Source organism: Dermacentor silvarum, chromosome 6 (assembly GCF_013339745.2).
Source record: "Dermacentor silvarum isolate Dsil-2018 chromosome 6, BIME_Dsil_1.4, whole genome shotgun sequence".
Lineage (NCBI taxonomy): Eukaryota > Metazoa > Arthropoda > Arachnida > Ixodida > Ixodidae > Dermacentor > Dermacentor silvarum.
The window spans coordinates 145,184,479-145,199,733 of record NC_051159.1 but is presented as its reverse complement, the minus strand read 5'-3'; the positions used below and the strand labels follow the sequence as shown (position 1 = coordinate 145,199,733).

At 45.6% G+C, this 15,255-nt stretch overlaps 1 protein-coding gene across 2 annotated transcripts in view; it reads right to left on the bottom strand.

Annotated features, from left to right (window-relative positions):
- LOC119456942 (glycerol-3-phosphate dehydrogenase, mitochondrial) overlaps positions 1-12,366 on the bottom strand; it is a 29,728-nt gene extending 17,362 nt beyond the window's left edge. For both annotated transcript variants that reach the window (XM_037718760.2, XM_049669558.1), the window contains exons 1-2: positions 12,164-12,366; positions 10,271-10,403 (exon numbers count right to left, since the gene is read on the bottom strand). In XM_037718760.2, coding sequence (XP_037574688.2) covers positions 10,271-10,403; positions 12,164-12,318 — 288 coding nt within the window. In that variant the 5' untranslated portion in view covers positions 12,319-12,366. The remainder of the gene's footprint in view (positions 1-10,270; positions 10,404-12,163) is intronic.
- Between the last annotated feature and the right edge of the window lie 2,889 nt (positions 12,367-15,255).

Here is a 15,255-nt window from a genome sequence, read left to right as displayed (position 1 = left end):
GCCACTACTTTGAATACAACGCAAAAATAAGGAAGACATAAATGTGCTGCATTCATCCTCAGTTCAGATATATAGTATATAATGCGGCAGGTGCTATACCTAGGCTATGTTCTTCTTATTTGTTTATTTTGGCGATACGTGGTACCTCCCAAACGCGTTTATTTCACCGAAGCACTCACGCCGTCGTAACCTACAATTATCGGAATTGGCGACCTTCGCAGCAATAGCGGCATGTAGTGACAAACAGTGGAAGTCAGTTGTCACACTTTACGTATGAAGACGTAGCAAATTGGTCATACCAACAAACTGGTTCGGGCGCACGCTCCAGAATTTCGGCGGCTGCTCCAGACTGACAAGTGGAAAACACGATGTGCGCCGTGCATTTGTGTGCGTGTGTATGTATCTCTATTCGTGTGGTTCTTTGAGTGCGCAAGTGCGCTTAGGGCGATGTGTCGGGGATCCAGCGATATGAATGAAGCAGAAACGCTCGCAGAAACGAGACGTCTTACGCGCATCAAGATGGTTGTGTGCCGCTGTGGCTCTAGCTCGGACGCGATGACGTAATCTCCGCTGTTTCAAGCCGAACTGACAGTCGGATCTGACGACCGACAACAACCGCTTTGATCCAGGGCTCTCTCGAGGACAGACAGGGACGACGGATCTCAAGCGGACTCAGTGGAAGAGGGAACTCGGCACGACTTCTCTCGCGATAACGTGATGCAAGGTCGATGCGATCACAGGGAGGAAATTGACTGCTATTATAAGAAGAGCGCTGAGGGCCAGCGAGTGGCATCAGCGGAGCCTCTACTGCCTTTATGGCCGGCGCTTAAGGCCGGCCTACATGCGACTCATGGCGCAATCGTGTGTGAAGAAACTGGGGGACAGTCTGGCGAAGCTACTCTCGCAGCGGGCCCCGGTATAACGTTAGTACCCGCCGCCGGACAATCTTATTGCGCCTGCACAGGCGCCGTTTCTGTTCATCTCAACTGGCTTCCACGTGTATCTGGGCAAGCCGTAATGTATTGATTTAGGAAGCAGGCGCTCAGAGAAAGGAAATGAAATGTGCGTCCGCCTTACGGCAGACTGGCTACGTTCCAAGAAAATGTGATTCTTACAAGGAGTAGACGGTGAAGGAAATTTAAATTAGTCTGAATTGCTCTTTACAGACGCAAATATTACTTTTGACAAGGGACCGGTCCGCCTTTCCATCTTTTCTGGTTTTGTCGCGGTTGAGCTTGGCAAATGTTGGTTACGTAACTGGAAGAATATTTTCTGCCGTACCATGAGAGACGTAACCGCAGCCGCGCGATGTGAAGAAACTGCAGGGAGTTTCGCAATAATAATTAGATGCGCGTGTAATGCAAGAAATTTGTGGGGCAGTGCTGGCCTTTCTGCTCTTCGTCGCGCCAACGAACGCAATACCGCATGATGGCAGCGTTGGATGAGGAGCAAGATTGAGACAAGATATTGTGGTTTTCATTTGCTGGCCAGCCTTCGTTTTAGAGTGAATTGGATACGCCGCGCCAACACAGAAAGAAACAGACAAAGACAGAGCTGAGAGAGAAAGAAAAAAAAAGAGAAAGAGAACCGTTCTTTTTCTAATTTTTTTGGGGAGCAGCAAGTTATTCTTGGGAAATTGGTTGGCGCGCTGTGGTGTTCTGGCCTCACGAAACACGAAAGAATGTCGGCCTTTACATTAGAAATTATATGTCCATTCCTCAGGCCTGGCCTATTCACATGGTAATTTACAGTGTAACGCGCCACCACCTCCAACTTCGTTCTCGACGACAAAAAAAAAAAAAAAAAAAAAAAAAAAGAAAAAAAAAAAAAAGAAAGAAACACGACGAGTGCCAGTTGCAAACACTTCTCGTGTATTGAAAAAATTAGAATTTCATGCTTTTACTTGCACCTCGGGCCGTCAACATGCGCGTAAACACGCAATGTGCTCACATTTGCCAAAGCAGTTTTAGTGATCCATACAATATAATTAAATTATGGACATTGACCCGAACTTAACCATTTTAAGCGATACAAAGTTTTCTTGAAAAAAAAAAAGGTATTTATAGCGTCTCGTGATGGATATACTAGCTGTATTTAGAGACGATAGCGGCTTATCAAAACAGCTGCAGTAAATCGAAGCTGTCTGGCTTGCATTATCCCACATATAGCTTTGTGTTTCGTTTCGCTTGCATTTAGTTCATTTCTTCTTACTTATTACGAGTAATTCGATAAACAACTTGTTCTGTTTCCATATCAGGAAACACCGGTACGGGTTCCATGGCACTGCTCCGGTTTCTGGTGCACTGTGTACGCACAATGCAAGCGCCGCTCCTTGTAACTATTGTGCGCTTTCTCCCAATAGGTCCCAAAATGTACAACAATTGCCTGCGGCAGATAGCACAATTCTAACCTTTGGTCTAAATTACTCGAGGAGGCGGCCATTAGTTTTAGGAGAAATAAAAAATGCTTAATTGAATTATTAACATAATTACGCTAATACACTTTTAATTAATTATTTTACGGCACACATTTCTATCTACGAATTATAGCCGGTGAGCTTGCAAGGCATATCGACTTGGAACGAATTCTCTGGAATGCACCAGTTTCGCGATATTAATTATTAAAGTGTCCGACGAAATGCATACGTCTTCCAGTTACTTTTGTGCTTCAATGCGTAAAACGGCGTTTTCTTAAAAGAAGTAACTGGAAGACGTATGCAATGTATTCGTACTTGACGAACATATGCGCCCTGTCCCGCATCCCAGCAAGACCTACCAGCCGAGAGTGCCCACGCAAATGTGGATCCACACAATTATGAAAACCACATCGACATGGCAACATAAGTATATGCGCTGTTGCTCTTCTTCAGTGCTTGGCCCGTACACACCAAGGCATTCTGTTCAAGTCCGCCCACCCCATTCGGGGCTGTCACGAAGGTCAGCGCGGGCAGTTTGTTGTTGTTAGGAGGTCCTACTAAATCTCCATCAATATACGTCAGCCGCTCATTTTTTTTTCCGCGCTATTACTGAACCAGGCGTATTCCTTCCGCCCACATGTCTGTGATCTTGCCGTCCTTTGCGGATCCGCGCACATTTAGACAAGTTGTAAACAGAGGCGACCTCGTAGCGTAATGGCATGGAAATATCCGAGAGCTTCTTGTTTTAGCAGAACTTGACCTTAAAAGCTAGAGAAAGGACTTCATTGTCGTGCTACTGATCGTTTACGCAGTTACCTTGGCGCATTTTCTCTGCATAAGGACGTTTATTCGCGCGATGCATCACGTTTCCGCGAATCTAAAGAAAGGGCATAAGTCGAGCTGGCCTTTGTACCGACAAGCAAAGCTCTAAGGGCTTGCTTTTAAAGACGACTTCGTATCCTACAGAGTTAAAAATAGAAACAAGATACATGCGTATATGAGCAGTCTTTTTTTACTCTTCTTCCTTCGTTACCGTATATTTTCTGACATTACCAATACTTGCTTCCTATTTGCGCTTAGGACTTATCCCACTTAAGCGCCGCACCGTCTCACCATTTAGTTTTTCACAGCGGAGCTGTTTAGGCCGGCCGTAAGTTGTGCCGCGAGCCGCAAAACCTCGCCGAGCTATGATGTCACTGCGTTGCCTAGCAACCCCATACCAGCTGTGCGATAGCTTCGCCGAGCTGGTGGAGAGAGAGCTGAGAGAGAGTGAAAACAGAGTATAAAAATAGCATCGCGCAGCATAGTGGATGCGAGGTGGAGAGGAGGAGTGAGACATGTGGTAGTGGGACGCGTATAGAGAATTGGCGCTGAGCCGTGCTCCCTCAAGGGCTGCAGAAGATAGCGCCAACCTTTCCCTTTCCCTCAAGAACCACTTATCATCATCAGAGCTGCTGCCGACGCCGATCGCGTTTGCCCGCGTTCGCGCCGAACGCGCCTGGTGTCCGTGACTGTAGCCGATGCGTCTGGCGGCGGCTCGGCAGGTTTCGACTAGAGAACTGAACACTAGTTGCTTCCGAAAGACTGAAGCGAGAGCTAGGGAAGCTCAAAACCAGGCGTCGCAGAACACCCCGAGTTTAGATTGAGGGAAGCCGAGAGTTCGCGTAGGCAACTCTTCTAGTACACTGTACGTAGGCGAAGAAATGAATATCCGGAGGCTTGCGAACGTGGCCGGTTGAATTCATCGCGATACTACGCAGAATATCGCGCAGAAATCCTGAGCGCCAGGAAACTAAGTGTGTCGTTCGCCACTACTTCACTCGGCTTTCCCCAGCTCCGCTGGTCTCTGGTGTTTGCGGTAACAGTGCCCCGCACAATTTTTTTTGAAACTTGTATCTTCTGAGATGCTCTTTTATTATTGCTGGAAGAATGATTTCCGCTAGTTGTCGAGACAATGATACACATACGGTGCAAAATAGACTAATAATCGAGCACTGACACAACTTTTGTGTGTAAATCTGCAAAAATAAAGAAACGTATATCATCTCAACTGAACAGCAAAGACACCTTCAGTCGCATAGATAATTTCACGAGAATACAATAAAATTACCATATTGCTTTCACGCAAGGACACGGCGGTTGCTCATTACACTATTGGTAAACCGCAGGTATGTGGATATAATGCCAATAGTTGTACTACAAGACAATGTTGTGCTTCATTTGCAACCCTAACAGCGTCCTCTGCGTATTCTTCACGATTATGTGATACGTAATCATTTTCTTTAACAATATGAAACAAAGCAACTATGGTAGTTTCCAGTCTACCATCAAATGCAAGAGCAGACAGAATGCCTGACACGCAGTTGAAGTGCTAACGAGAGGGTCAGTTTAACCAATAATCTTTAAGAAATAACGTTCAATCCGACCAGTGATTAATGATAGATGACTTCACGAACGTACATCTTTTGGAATTCGAACCCTGAATCTGCGGCCCGTATTACCAACCTAGTATACGTACTCGATAAGCTATTACCAGAAACAGTTGCCGGCAAAGTGTGACAAAGGGCATATTAACAAACGTATTATTTAGTCGAAGCGAGCGGACAAGGAAGAACAGTTAAGAAATAAAGGCTGTGCAAATTCGGCGACATTAATAAAACCTTTATTTATTAAGAACTGTTTACAATTGTTAAGTTGCCCTGTCTGATATGTTCGTGTCATCGCGAATGGCTAGCGTCTGATTACCTACGATGCTCATTCGATCCGTGACTTTTTGGATCCTCCCCCCCCCCCCCCTCCTCCTCCTCGTTCCCGCGCGCCCATACACGCACACGCGTACACACGCACACCATTACTACACTGGAATTGTTGAAAGCAAGTTGCCAGCCAATGGAGGTGTTGGACATATTAGCGAAGTCGTCTGGGCAAACAGCTCTTACGATCAGAAAGCTTCGTGAATTCTGCCCCTTAACAATACCGACGATAGCATACTTCCCTTCAAGAATACCCTCGAGAGCGCCGCCGTTTTCGAAGTAGGATTTCCGCTTGAGGAATGGTCTCCAAACCTCAGCTGGTCAAAACTAATCCTGAAGTACCTATACCTCCTATTTCATCGCCATATTGTATAGATTGTAGCGACTGAGTTGGCCCGCGTCGACGACTGTTGAATATTCTACGTTCGAGTAACCTGAATTGTAGAGAGACTTTGATACTTCCTGGGCGATCCCAATACTCTCCTTTTCATTTTTTCCGTGCGTGTTTCTTTTCTTTTTCCGCTATTATTCACGTCTTTCTCTCACTTCTTATGCTTCCCCTAGTGCAGGCTGGAAACCAGAAAGCTTCTCCGGTTAACCTCCCTGCCTTTGCAATCTCAATTCACTCTCTGTGCAGGCCGTAATTATTTCTTTTTCTTTGTCTGTAGCGGTATTCTTCGGTATTAGTGCTAATGCGGGTCGTCGGCTTGAACGGGCGGCTGAACTCGCTCCGAGCAGTACAGCACGTGCGCGCGATGTCTGACGCCAGCGGGCGCAAACAATCGGCGGAAGTGAAACGCTTCTCCCATTGGCGCCGATGCATCGAAGGCTCGGATTCCCTCGGGCGCCGTCTTGTGATGCACGCCGTCTGCAGGGGTGATCGTCCAGCGAGAAAATGCGAACAACGCGCGGTTCCTTCTTTCGCATGCCGTCTTTCGCGTTGTAATATACGCGCACTGTCTGCTCGTATCACGTAGCCAGATATATATATATATATATATATATATATATATATATATATATATATATATATATATAATGCAAATGGAGAGCGACAAAGAGGATATATACGTAATGAAAAAGATTACTGCCTGGCACAACTGTAGAAATCTTTTCTCGGTTGAACACGTGTACGCACTTATTCGATGTTTGCCATAAATGAGATCAAGTAAAGGAAAGAGAATGAGATGCCTTGCTCGAGGGAACTAATTCACTGGGACTGAATACGTTTACTACAAGCAGTAATACTTTTTTTTTGTTTTTGCAAGTTTCACGTAATACTCGGAATGTGTTAAAGAACTTTTTTTATTTTCTTCTAGATAAAATATTAAGCTAAGGAATGATCGATTTAGTTATGGGACGCTCGAAAAATTGCAAGAAAGCGTACGACGTTAGTGAGAGCGTCAAGTGGTGCAATCTTTGAAAAGTAGATGACGTTTCTACCACTTTTTGTACTTGCGATTTTGCTAAAGCATGCTAAAATCTCAAGATGGTACGTCGGATTGCTTCACTTGCGGCAGTGGATAGAGCACGGAACGCCGAAGGTAGGCAGGGAGGCGCCGCCAAGCGATCGAGATACCGCGAAGGCGAAAAAGAAAGAAAAAGGAAGAAGAAACCTGGACAGATCAGTTGTAGCGTAACAACAACCACTCAGGTCAACAACGACCAGCCAGCTCGCGACGAAACTCACTTGAAGACTATCTTCGCAAAGCCACACTGATCGCCCTGGGATTCAGCAGTTTGAAAGAAATGTCATATTTAAAACGAAGCTTTTTGGAGAAGTAGTCAAAGAACGGTCCCGGTATTTTGCGCGCGCTGGCTGATGCCGTTTTGCCGAGTAGACAACAACACATTGGCCGCAGGGTATGTGTCCACCTTTGTCCCGTCATCTGGAATATGTACATGCTACTGTGACATAAGGAATACATGTATGTCTGTGTGTGTTTAGATATGTCTCGTGCATCTCTGTGCACACACTTCTCATCAATATTGTTCACTCGACAAGCATCATACATCGCCTTCGTCCCAGTGACGTAGACTCCTAACACGGGCGTACCGGCGACGAAGTTGTGCTTGCGTCATCCGCGACATATTACAGTGTAGTAGGACGAGAAACAAAGTAATTACCAGGACAGGAAAAAGCATCCTTTCCTGCCCTGGTTTTTCTTCATATTACTCCGCGTCCCATGTACACTGAAGTTAATCTCCATAATAAGTATTAACTAGCTCCGCTACTGCATCTTCTCGCTAACTCACACAAGCTGCGCGTCATTTCTATTTGAACATTGCGTTAGATCTGCGTTTTCGCTTTAATGTAATATAACTTTTCACTCCGCCTCATGATTCATTCGTCTTCGTTATTTCCACGAACTACGCAAACCCGCGTTTGTTCTGCCTCGGCTTGTTTCCTTTTGTCACGTTGTACACAATTGTGTACGCGACTTGTTCCTGCGATTTCTGTTTAGTGGCGGCAAAGGAAAATAATCTGGACTAGAGCTTAGCACCACTAACATTCTAAGTATGTGATAGCAGACTAAGAATGTGATAATCGTGACGTCTCGACAGCTTCGCGCGCTTGCGTCACGGGCGACCTTATTCAGTTATCTAAGTGAACTGCCTATACATGTTACAAACTTGCTGTTTCGTGCACGCTATGACGCGCTCGCTCATCACACCTCAAGTTTCACATTAGATGCCTCCAAAGTAGGTGCAGTCCATAATGGGATAAAGAAATCAAGCCTCTGTCTTCCAACACAGCATCCCAGTGCTCTAACCATTGGGCCATGATCGCACGCCTGCATCTCTGGGGCCAAAGTCGTTCTTTGGAACGTCTGGTGGTTCTTTGGAACGCCAGTTTGTCGCATTCTTCTCTTGTGCATGCCAGCTAGCGCGTCGATACGCTGTGTTAGACAGCACCGCCTTCGAGATTGGCCCACATTTTTTTGTCAGACGGATAACTACAAAGTGTCTGTAGTCCACCTATAATGCTATTGCATAAAAAAAAATAAATGACGGACATTGAGCTTCGCGGAAATTGAACCCTCTGCATGCGTACACAGTGTGACTCCATTTCACTTCCGTGTGCTAGGTATTGCCACACACGAATGCACTTTGCTGAAGGCACTGTACCGTGTTTGACAGAATGTCCGAAGTGCCACCTTGCGACAGCAATGGCAAAAGAATTGATTTTTTTTCTCGTAATGGCCATCGACAATAAAAACGTGTGCTCGGAGCCGGTGATTCTATTATTAATGTGGCACGCGTGTATAAAATCAACTAATATTTAATTACTCTGCAATTATATGAGGTCGCACTATAGAACGAGAAAACGCGGAAAGCATCATCCTATACCGCCTCGACTTTCAATGAAGTCTGCAGTACCTTGGAATAAACATATGTCACTATGACACATCATCAGACAGTAAATCTTGATTCGTCTCTATAGTCTCAGCCATGTACCACCCACACACTTATAGAAATGAAGCTAAACAGTGCATGCCTAGATTTTCTAAAGAATTCTTGCAGACCAATTTGCCTTGTGATAAAATTTTGTTTCGTGTCATGTTAACTATATGCCACCTGTGAACGAAATTAACTTTTTGTAGATTTCATAAATAAATTTCTGTGACAGACCTCAGGTTTATAAATGGCAGTTGGAGTACAACAATGCACGCAGTTTCCTATTTCGAGTTGTTTCCCACTGTAATTTAGTCTTGGGCACTACAACAGCAAGTAACTACACCAAACGAACTGTTGCAAATGAAAGTACTGGGAATTTATGGGAATTTTAACACCAATCTGAGCGTCCTGCCTGCCAACCCATTGTATTTTAAGCATCATCTGCTGAGAGCGAGCAAATTATGTGATTTTAAACCGTCCATTTATATGCATTAACAAAAATTTCCAGAATACGTACATTCAACATACATGTATATTGCAAGCATTTACAGGGTGTTTTATTTTAGCTGCACCAAATTTTTAATATTAGAAAAATATAAATCTTGGTCACGTTGTTTAGCATTCGAGTGTACGGATTGGCGGCCTCTAAATTCAGAGCAATTTCCGCAATTACGCGCGTAATAAGCGAAGTTACGGTAATTAACTTTCTAATTATCAACAATAGGTGGCTACAGCAAATGAGTACTTTGGGCCCCGTCCTCGACACTACCTAACCCAACGATCAAATTTTGAATAGCGGAGTTCATGTGGGAGCTACGCGAACAATTAGTTCCCCTTGGCAGGCTCCTTGAAACCGAAACTGGCCGCAAAAAGAGCGTCTGTGTCGTCTGAGCCTGCCAAGGAGACCTAATTGTTCGCGTAGCTGCCACATGAACTCCGCTATTCAAAATTTGATCGTTGAGTTAGGCAGTGTCGAGGACGGGGCCCAAAGTACTCATTTGCTGTTAATCACCGTAACTTCGTTAATTACGCACGTAATTGCGGAAATTGCTCTGTATCTAGAGGCCACCAATCCGTACACTCGAATGCTAAACATAACGTGACCAAGATATATACTTTTCTAATTTTAACAATTTGGTGCAGCTAAAAAAAAAAAAACCACCCTGTAGAGCCTATACGTAACGATCTGAGACCAGTATCGCGAAAACGTATAAATTACGGTAGGTCCACGCGTCACTTAGTTTACCCGTACCTCATACAAATTTGAAACAATACTATTTCTGCGCCAACCTCCCCACGTTCCATAAGGCGGAGTTTACTGGTCTGACAATGACCGCTACTAGAGCTAACATTTGCACCTTCGTGGACTCTCTGCTAACTTCGATCCATAAACTTGTTTATTTAAAAAAAAATATGCTCTACCTGTTTTTTATGTAGTTTTGATTGACTACATTAATCTCTGTATTGGCTTCTAGAGTTCTGAAAAAAAAAATGAAATCCACAGCGTGTTGCTGTTTGTATGCCCTTAGGTCCTGTCACGTTGTCTGACAGTTTTTTTGTCATGGGGGCACCCAACTTATCCGTCGGAAATAAAGTTGATTTTTGTTTGATGTATGAATGAACTTGAATATATTGCGTTGTTAATTTATTCATGGCTACAACAGCTGCACGAGCACATCGATGAACGAATGAATGAAAGTACCTCAATGTCACACATCGCCACGTGGAGTCCCCTGGTGGCTGCGTCAAGTGCCACGCTACAGGCGATGGCTCCTCCGCCCAGCACCATAATGTCGAACTCCAGCGTGGTGCGCAGCCTCTGAAGCTGCTCGTCCCTAAGCGAGTCAGTGAGAAGACAGCGTCAGCATTACACGGGTAAAATTGTTACTACGCAAGGCGGCAAGTTGGATTACATCTTTAGAACAGGCTATTGAGAATTTAAGGACATTTTTTCTTCGCACGTGGTCACGTTAACGTGAACTGTACCTCGTTGCCAGAAGAGCCTACGTCTGCGAGCTGAATGTATGAGGCCCCGAATGCATTCGCCATTATTTTTTTTAGAGCGCAGCTCTTAGGTGCCCTTTCCTGCGGCGAGAGTAAAGAGAGCGCGAGGAGGAGGGCGCAGCGGAACCATGAGGCGGAAAGCGGAGGAGGGTATGGCGAAAGCGTGAGAAGAAACGTGTAGTGCCGCGCACGAGGGGGCTTTGCGGCGACGATGGCTACGAGATGGCGCCAGAGTAGCCCGCGTCGTCTGGATGGAAACAAAGCGCTGCCTGAGCGGAGGCTGTCTGCGGCGGCTGCTGTGAATCGTGTTCACGCGTCACCCACTCTCTTCCTTTCACGATCTCCCGATTAGCGAGGCAGTCGCGCCACAATTCGCTCTGTTTACAATACGCCGCAAGAGACAGATTGTCCGCGCCAGTGAATACATCGCGAAATGAACACACGTATACAGCTGCGCTCAAATTTAGCATCAGTGAGTATCGTAATCGTCGGTGAACTTTTTTTCCCTCGTGTCATCGCGAAACATATACCTATAAGAGGACAGTATAGCTTGCGATGTATTGCTAGAACATTGAGTCAAGCGCGATCGATCTGAAAGTGTTATCTGGTATTATGGTAGGGACATCGTACGCAGCTCTGTAATGTAGCACTAACTGCCGCGAATAGGAAAATGACAAGTCGCTCAGCCTTTCACTGCTAAGTGGCAATTTCTTGTACGTTGTAGGTTGTACGTCGCCACTAATACGCAGCTTCATATCACTAAACTGAACTCGGTTAAACGCCGAGAAAAATGGCAGCGCAGTGTGCATGCGGCAAGCTTGCGAAAAGTCTCCGAGGAGCGCGCGGAACTTGTACGAGTGCGTATACACCGTTCTGCATGGAGCAGGCGTGTGCGCGGAGGTCACGAGATGACATAAAGCATAGGACCGATGACCTTAGCATGTCTCAATGCCTTCGCAACACCTTTCGCCGATACCGCTGCTGCTACTTTGTAATACTTTTCGTGTGCAGCTTTCGCTCTCATTTCACTACTACAGGCTCGTTGCATCTTACATGCTGGTCCCGATAGGCCACTCGCGCTGCAAAGCGACCGATAATAAGGTTGCGCATTAATTCGTGCAGTCGCAAATTTTGTGGGCCTTTCTCTTTGCTGCCTTCTTGTCAGGTATTCAGAAATACAATTCGCATTTCGCGTTACGTTAAAATACACACTATACAAGGTCTCTACACCAGCGCATTTTTTAAAGATACATGTTCTACGCGGGAAGCAATTCTGGCGGTTCATGGCTCTTTCTGTAGACATATCTGGCGTACAGATAGACACGAGGTAGTCTATAATGTAATGTTCTTTTTCTGTATAGGTTAGCGTTTTCCTCTTCCTGCCACATAGGCATACGGGCGCGGTCGAGCTGGCCCGATAGCGCTGGCTGCGTAGAAATTTGGTGCCCCGTCATCGCCGTATTTGTAGCAGCACTAACGCTGCTGCGCCTTGGCACCAAAGTGCGCTTCAATAGTGTATACTAGAGTACCGAAGAGTTGGCACTCCTGTCAGCGTCGCTACCACGGCAGGACGGCCATCTGGGGCACTCACCTGGTGGGCAGAATTTTGAAGTATGGCAGGCCGCCATCGACGGCCTCCGGCGGCCACTGCTGCGTCGCGGGTGGCGGACTGGTCAGCGGTTTGCTGAGTGCCCAAAGCAGGGCACAATGGCCCGCCGCGGCCAGTGCGACCCGGCCCACCGACATGGCCGCCGCGATTTTCTTTGTCCGTTTGCCCTCTGTTGGTGGATGGTACCCGCTACGGGTGATTGGCCACGACACGAATGGAATCAAAGGAGAAGGCGCTTGGTACTAACTAGAAAACAACCGTAATAGTTGGGGAGGAATGCAAGAAGTAAAAATAACGTAATGGAATGAAAATTTGACTAGAAAATCACCATGAAACCATTATCACTGCTTCGCTTTCTTCGTATTCGGAAGTGCGATGATATGATGATGCAGCCGCTGCTTTTCGAAGCGGGTAAAGGTTCCTTACGGTACCGTACAGTACCTGGCACGAAGGGCTGCTGTCAAGCGGAGAGGAGTGACCGCAGACCAGTAAATAATCACACGTTGCTACTGCGAATTTTTTTATTGTAACATATGTATTTGAAGGTTACACGGAAGTTCATGCTGATGGCTGGGCAGAGCATACGCAGAGCGGGACCTACTGCTTTTCCCTCCGAAGCAGGCAATCACGTGAGAGCATCTGCGAACTCCAGTCTTGTTTCTGTTGATGATGATAGTGATCTCAGACACTGGCCCATACACAGATGTGGCAAGCTCACATGTGGAAAACTGCTCGTGTTTTTCCTGTATTTAAGTCTGCATGCTGTAAAACCGATGTCTCGAATTATCGCCCGATTTATCTTCTCTGTGCCCCGTCTAAGATTTTTGAACTCGCTCTTCACAACATATTGTATTTTACTGTGAAGAACTCATTGATTCCGAATCAGCATGGATTCCTCACCGGCCGCTCCACTATCACAAATCTCGCAAGCTTCATGACACAGGTCTCCATGCCGGTACTCCAAAGGGGGCAAGTAGACACCATATATTGCGACCTCAGTAAAGCTTTTAATGTAGTCAGTCACTGACCGCTTCTGATCAAGCTTAGGCACATTGATGTTGACTCGTCAATTGTCAATATCTTGTGCAGTTACCTTCTTGATGCATCATGTTATGTTAACGTCAATGGACAAACGTCTTCTGTTTACATGACAACTAGTGGCGTTTCTGAAGTATCTGTATTAGGTCCACACCAATTAAAAAATATTAATGACGTTCTTTACAGCGATTATTTTTAGGCTCCTTTACAGCCACGCCTCATCTACTTCTCAGAATTCATCGCTCCACTGCAAACTCACAAACACTGGCATGGCGCTCTTTGGCCATACTTGGCCCTTGCGCCATTAAACACCATACATCATCATCATACACACAACGCGGGACTGACGAAGAAGCTGGCGGGTCAAAAGGTGGGGAGTGGTAGTTACAGTAACGGTAATAATGAAAATATTAGAGCTAGAAATTACTATTATAATCCGTAACGCAGAAGTCCTGTGCCCAATGAGTGCATGGATATAAGAATTCCACTTTTTTCTGAGTCTCTGCAAACGCCTCTATAAGCGGGATCACGACTCATATTGCATTCTTGGAAAAGAGCGCCTGCGTCCGGCCGGCGGAACTTTGGAAGTATATCCGCAAGCGCGCTAAACACGGAGAGTTTTTTCGCCTACTCGACTCTAGAGGAGTACAAGTCCAAAAAGTCGCGAATTGTTTTGCTGTCGATTTTTCACCCTTATATAAAGCTTTAGGTTTCAACGCTGGTGGCGGTCAGCAGCACACGATGGTCCCTACATCTAGTGCTGTGTTGTTTGATGAAAATCTCATCAGCGAATGCCTTAAGCGCTTGAAGCCTTCCCTATCCTGCGGCCCTGATGGCAAGCCCACCGCAATTTTAAAAGCTTAAAGCAGTACATTTGCCCCAGTATTGACATCTACAATTAATAACTCTTTGAATATTTCCACTTTCCCTCACATGTGGAAAACTGGTCGTGTTTTTCCTGTATTTAAGTCTGCATGCTGCAAAACCGATGTCTCGAATTATCGCCCGATTTCTCTTCTCTGTGCTGTGTCTAAGATTTTTGAACTCGCTCTTCACAACATATTGTATTTTACTGTGAAGAACTCATTGATTCCGAATCAGCATGGATTCCTCACCGGCCGCTCCACTATCACAAATCTCGCAAGCTTCATGACACAGATCTCCATGCCGGTACTCCAAAGGAGGCAAGTAGACACCATATATTGCGACCTCAGTAAAGCATTTGATGTAGTCAGTCACTGACCGCTTCTGATCAAGCTTAGGCACATTGATGTTGACTCGTCTATTGTCAATATCTTGTGCGGTTACCTTCTTAATGCATCATGCTATGTTAACGTCAATGGACAAACGTCTTCTGTTTACATGACAACTAGTGGCGTTTCTGAAGGATCTGTATTAGGTCCACTCCAATTTAAAAAAATATTAATAACGTTCTTTCTGCTATTAAGAAATTATTCATTCCGTCTATATGCCGATGACACCAAGATTTTAAACGAATTGAACTGATTTCTTAGGTTTTACGAACCGAAACCACGATTTGATTAGAAGGCACGCCGTAGTGGGGGAATTCGGATTAATTTTGACCACCTGGAGATCTTTAACGTGCCCCAATGCAGGGGACACGGGTGTTTTTGCATTTCACCCCCATCGAAATGCGGCCGCCGCGGCCAGTATTCGATCCCGCGGCCTCGTGCTTAGCAGCGCAACACCAGATCCGCTAAAACACCACGGTGGGCAAGATTTTTTCAGCAAATTCACACTGTAAATGACTGTCGCACCCTGCAGTCCGACCTCTTTTCTGTTTATAAGTGGTGCAAAGTTGGTGAATACCTCACCTTGAATGCTGCTAAGACGAAAGTCATGCAAATGTTTGCTGAATAGCAAACATTTCTTTTTCTTGTTCTGCAGATTCTGTACCATTGTGTAACGTCTGCGAGATCGATGATCTCGGTGTACTTTTTTAAAGAACTTCACACTTTTCAGCTCACACTAAACGTGCTGCAATGGGGCGTATGCGCTCTCTTATCTCTGTTCGC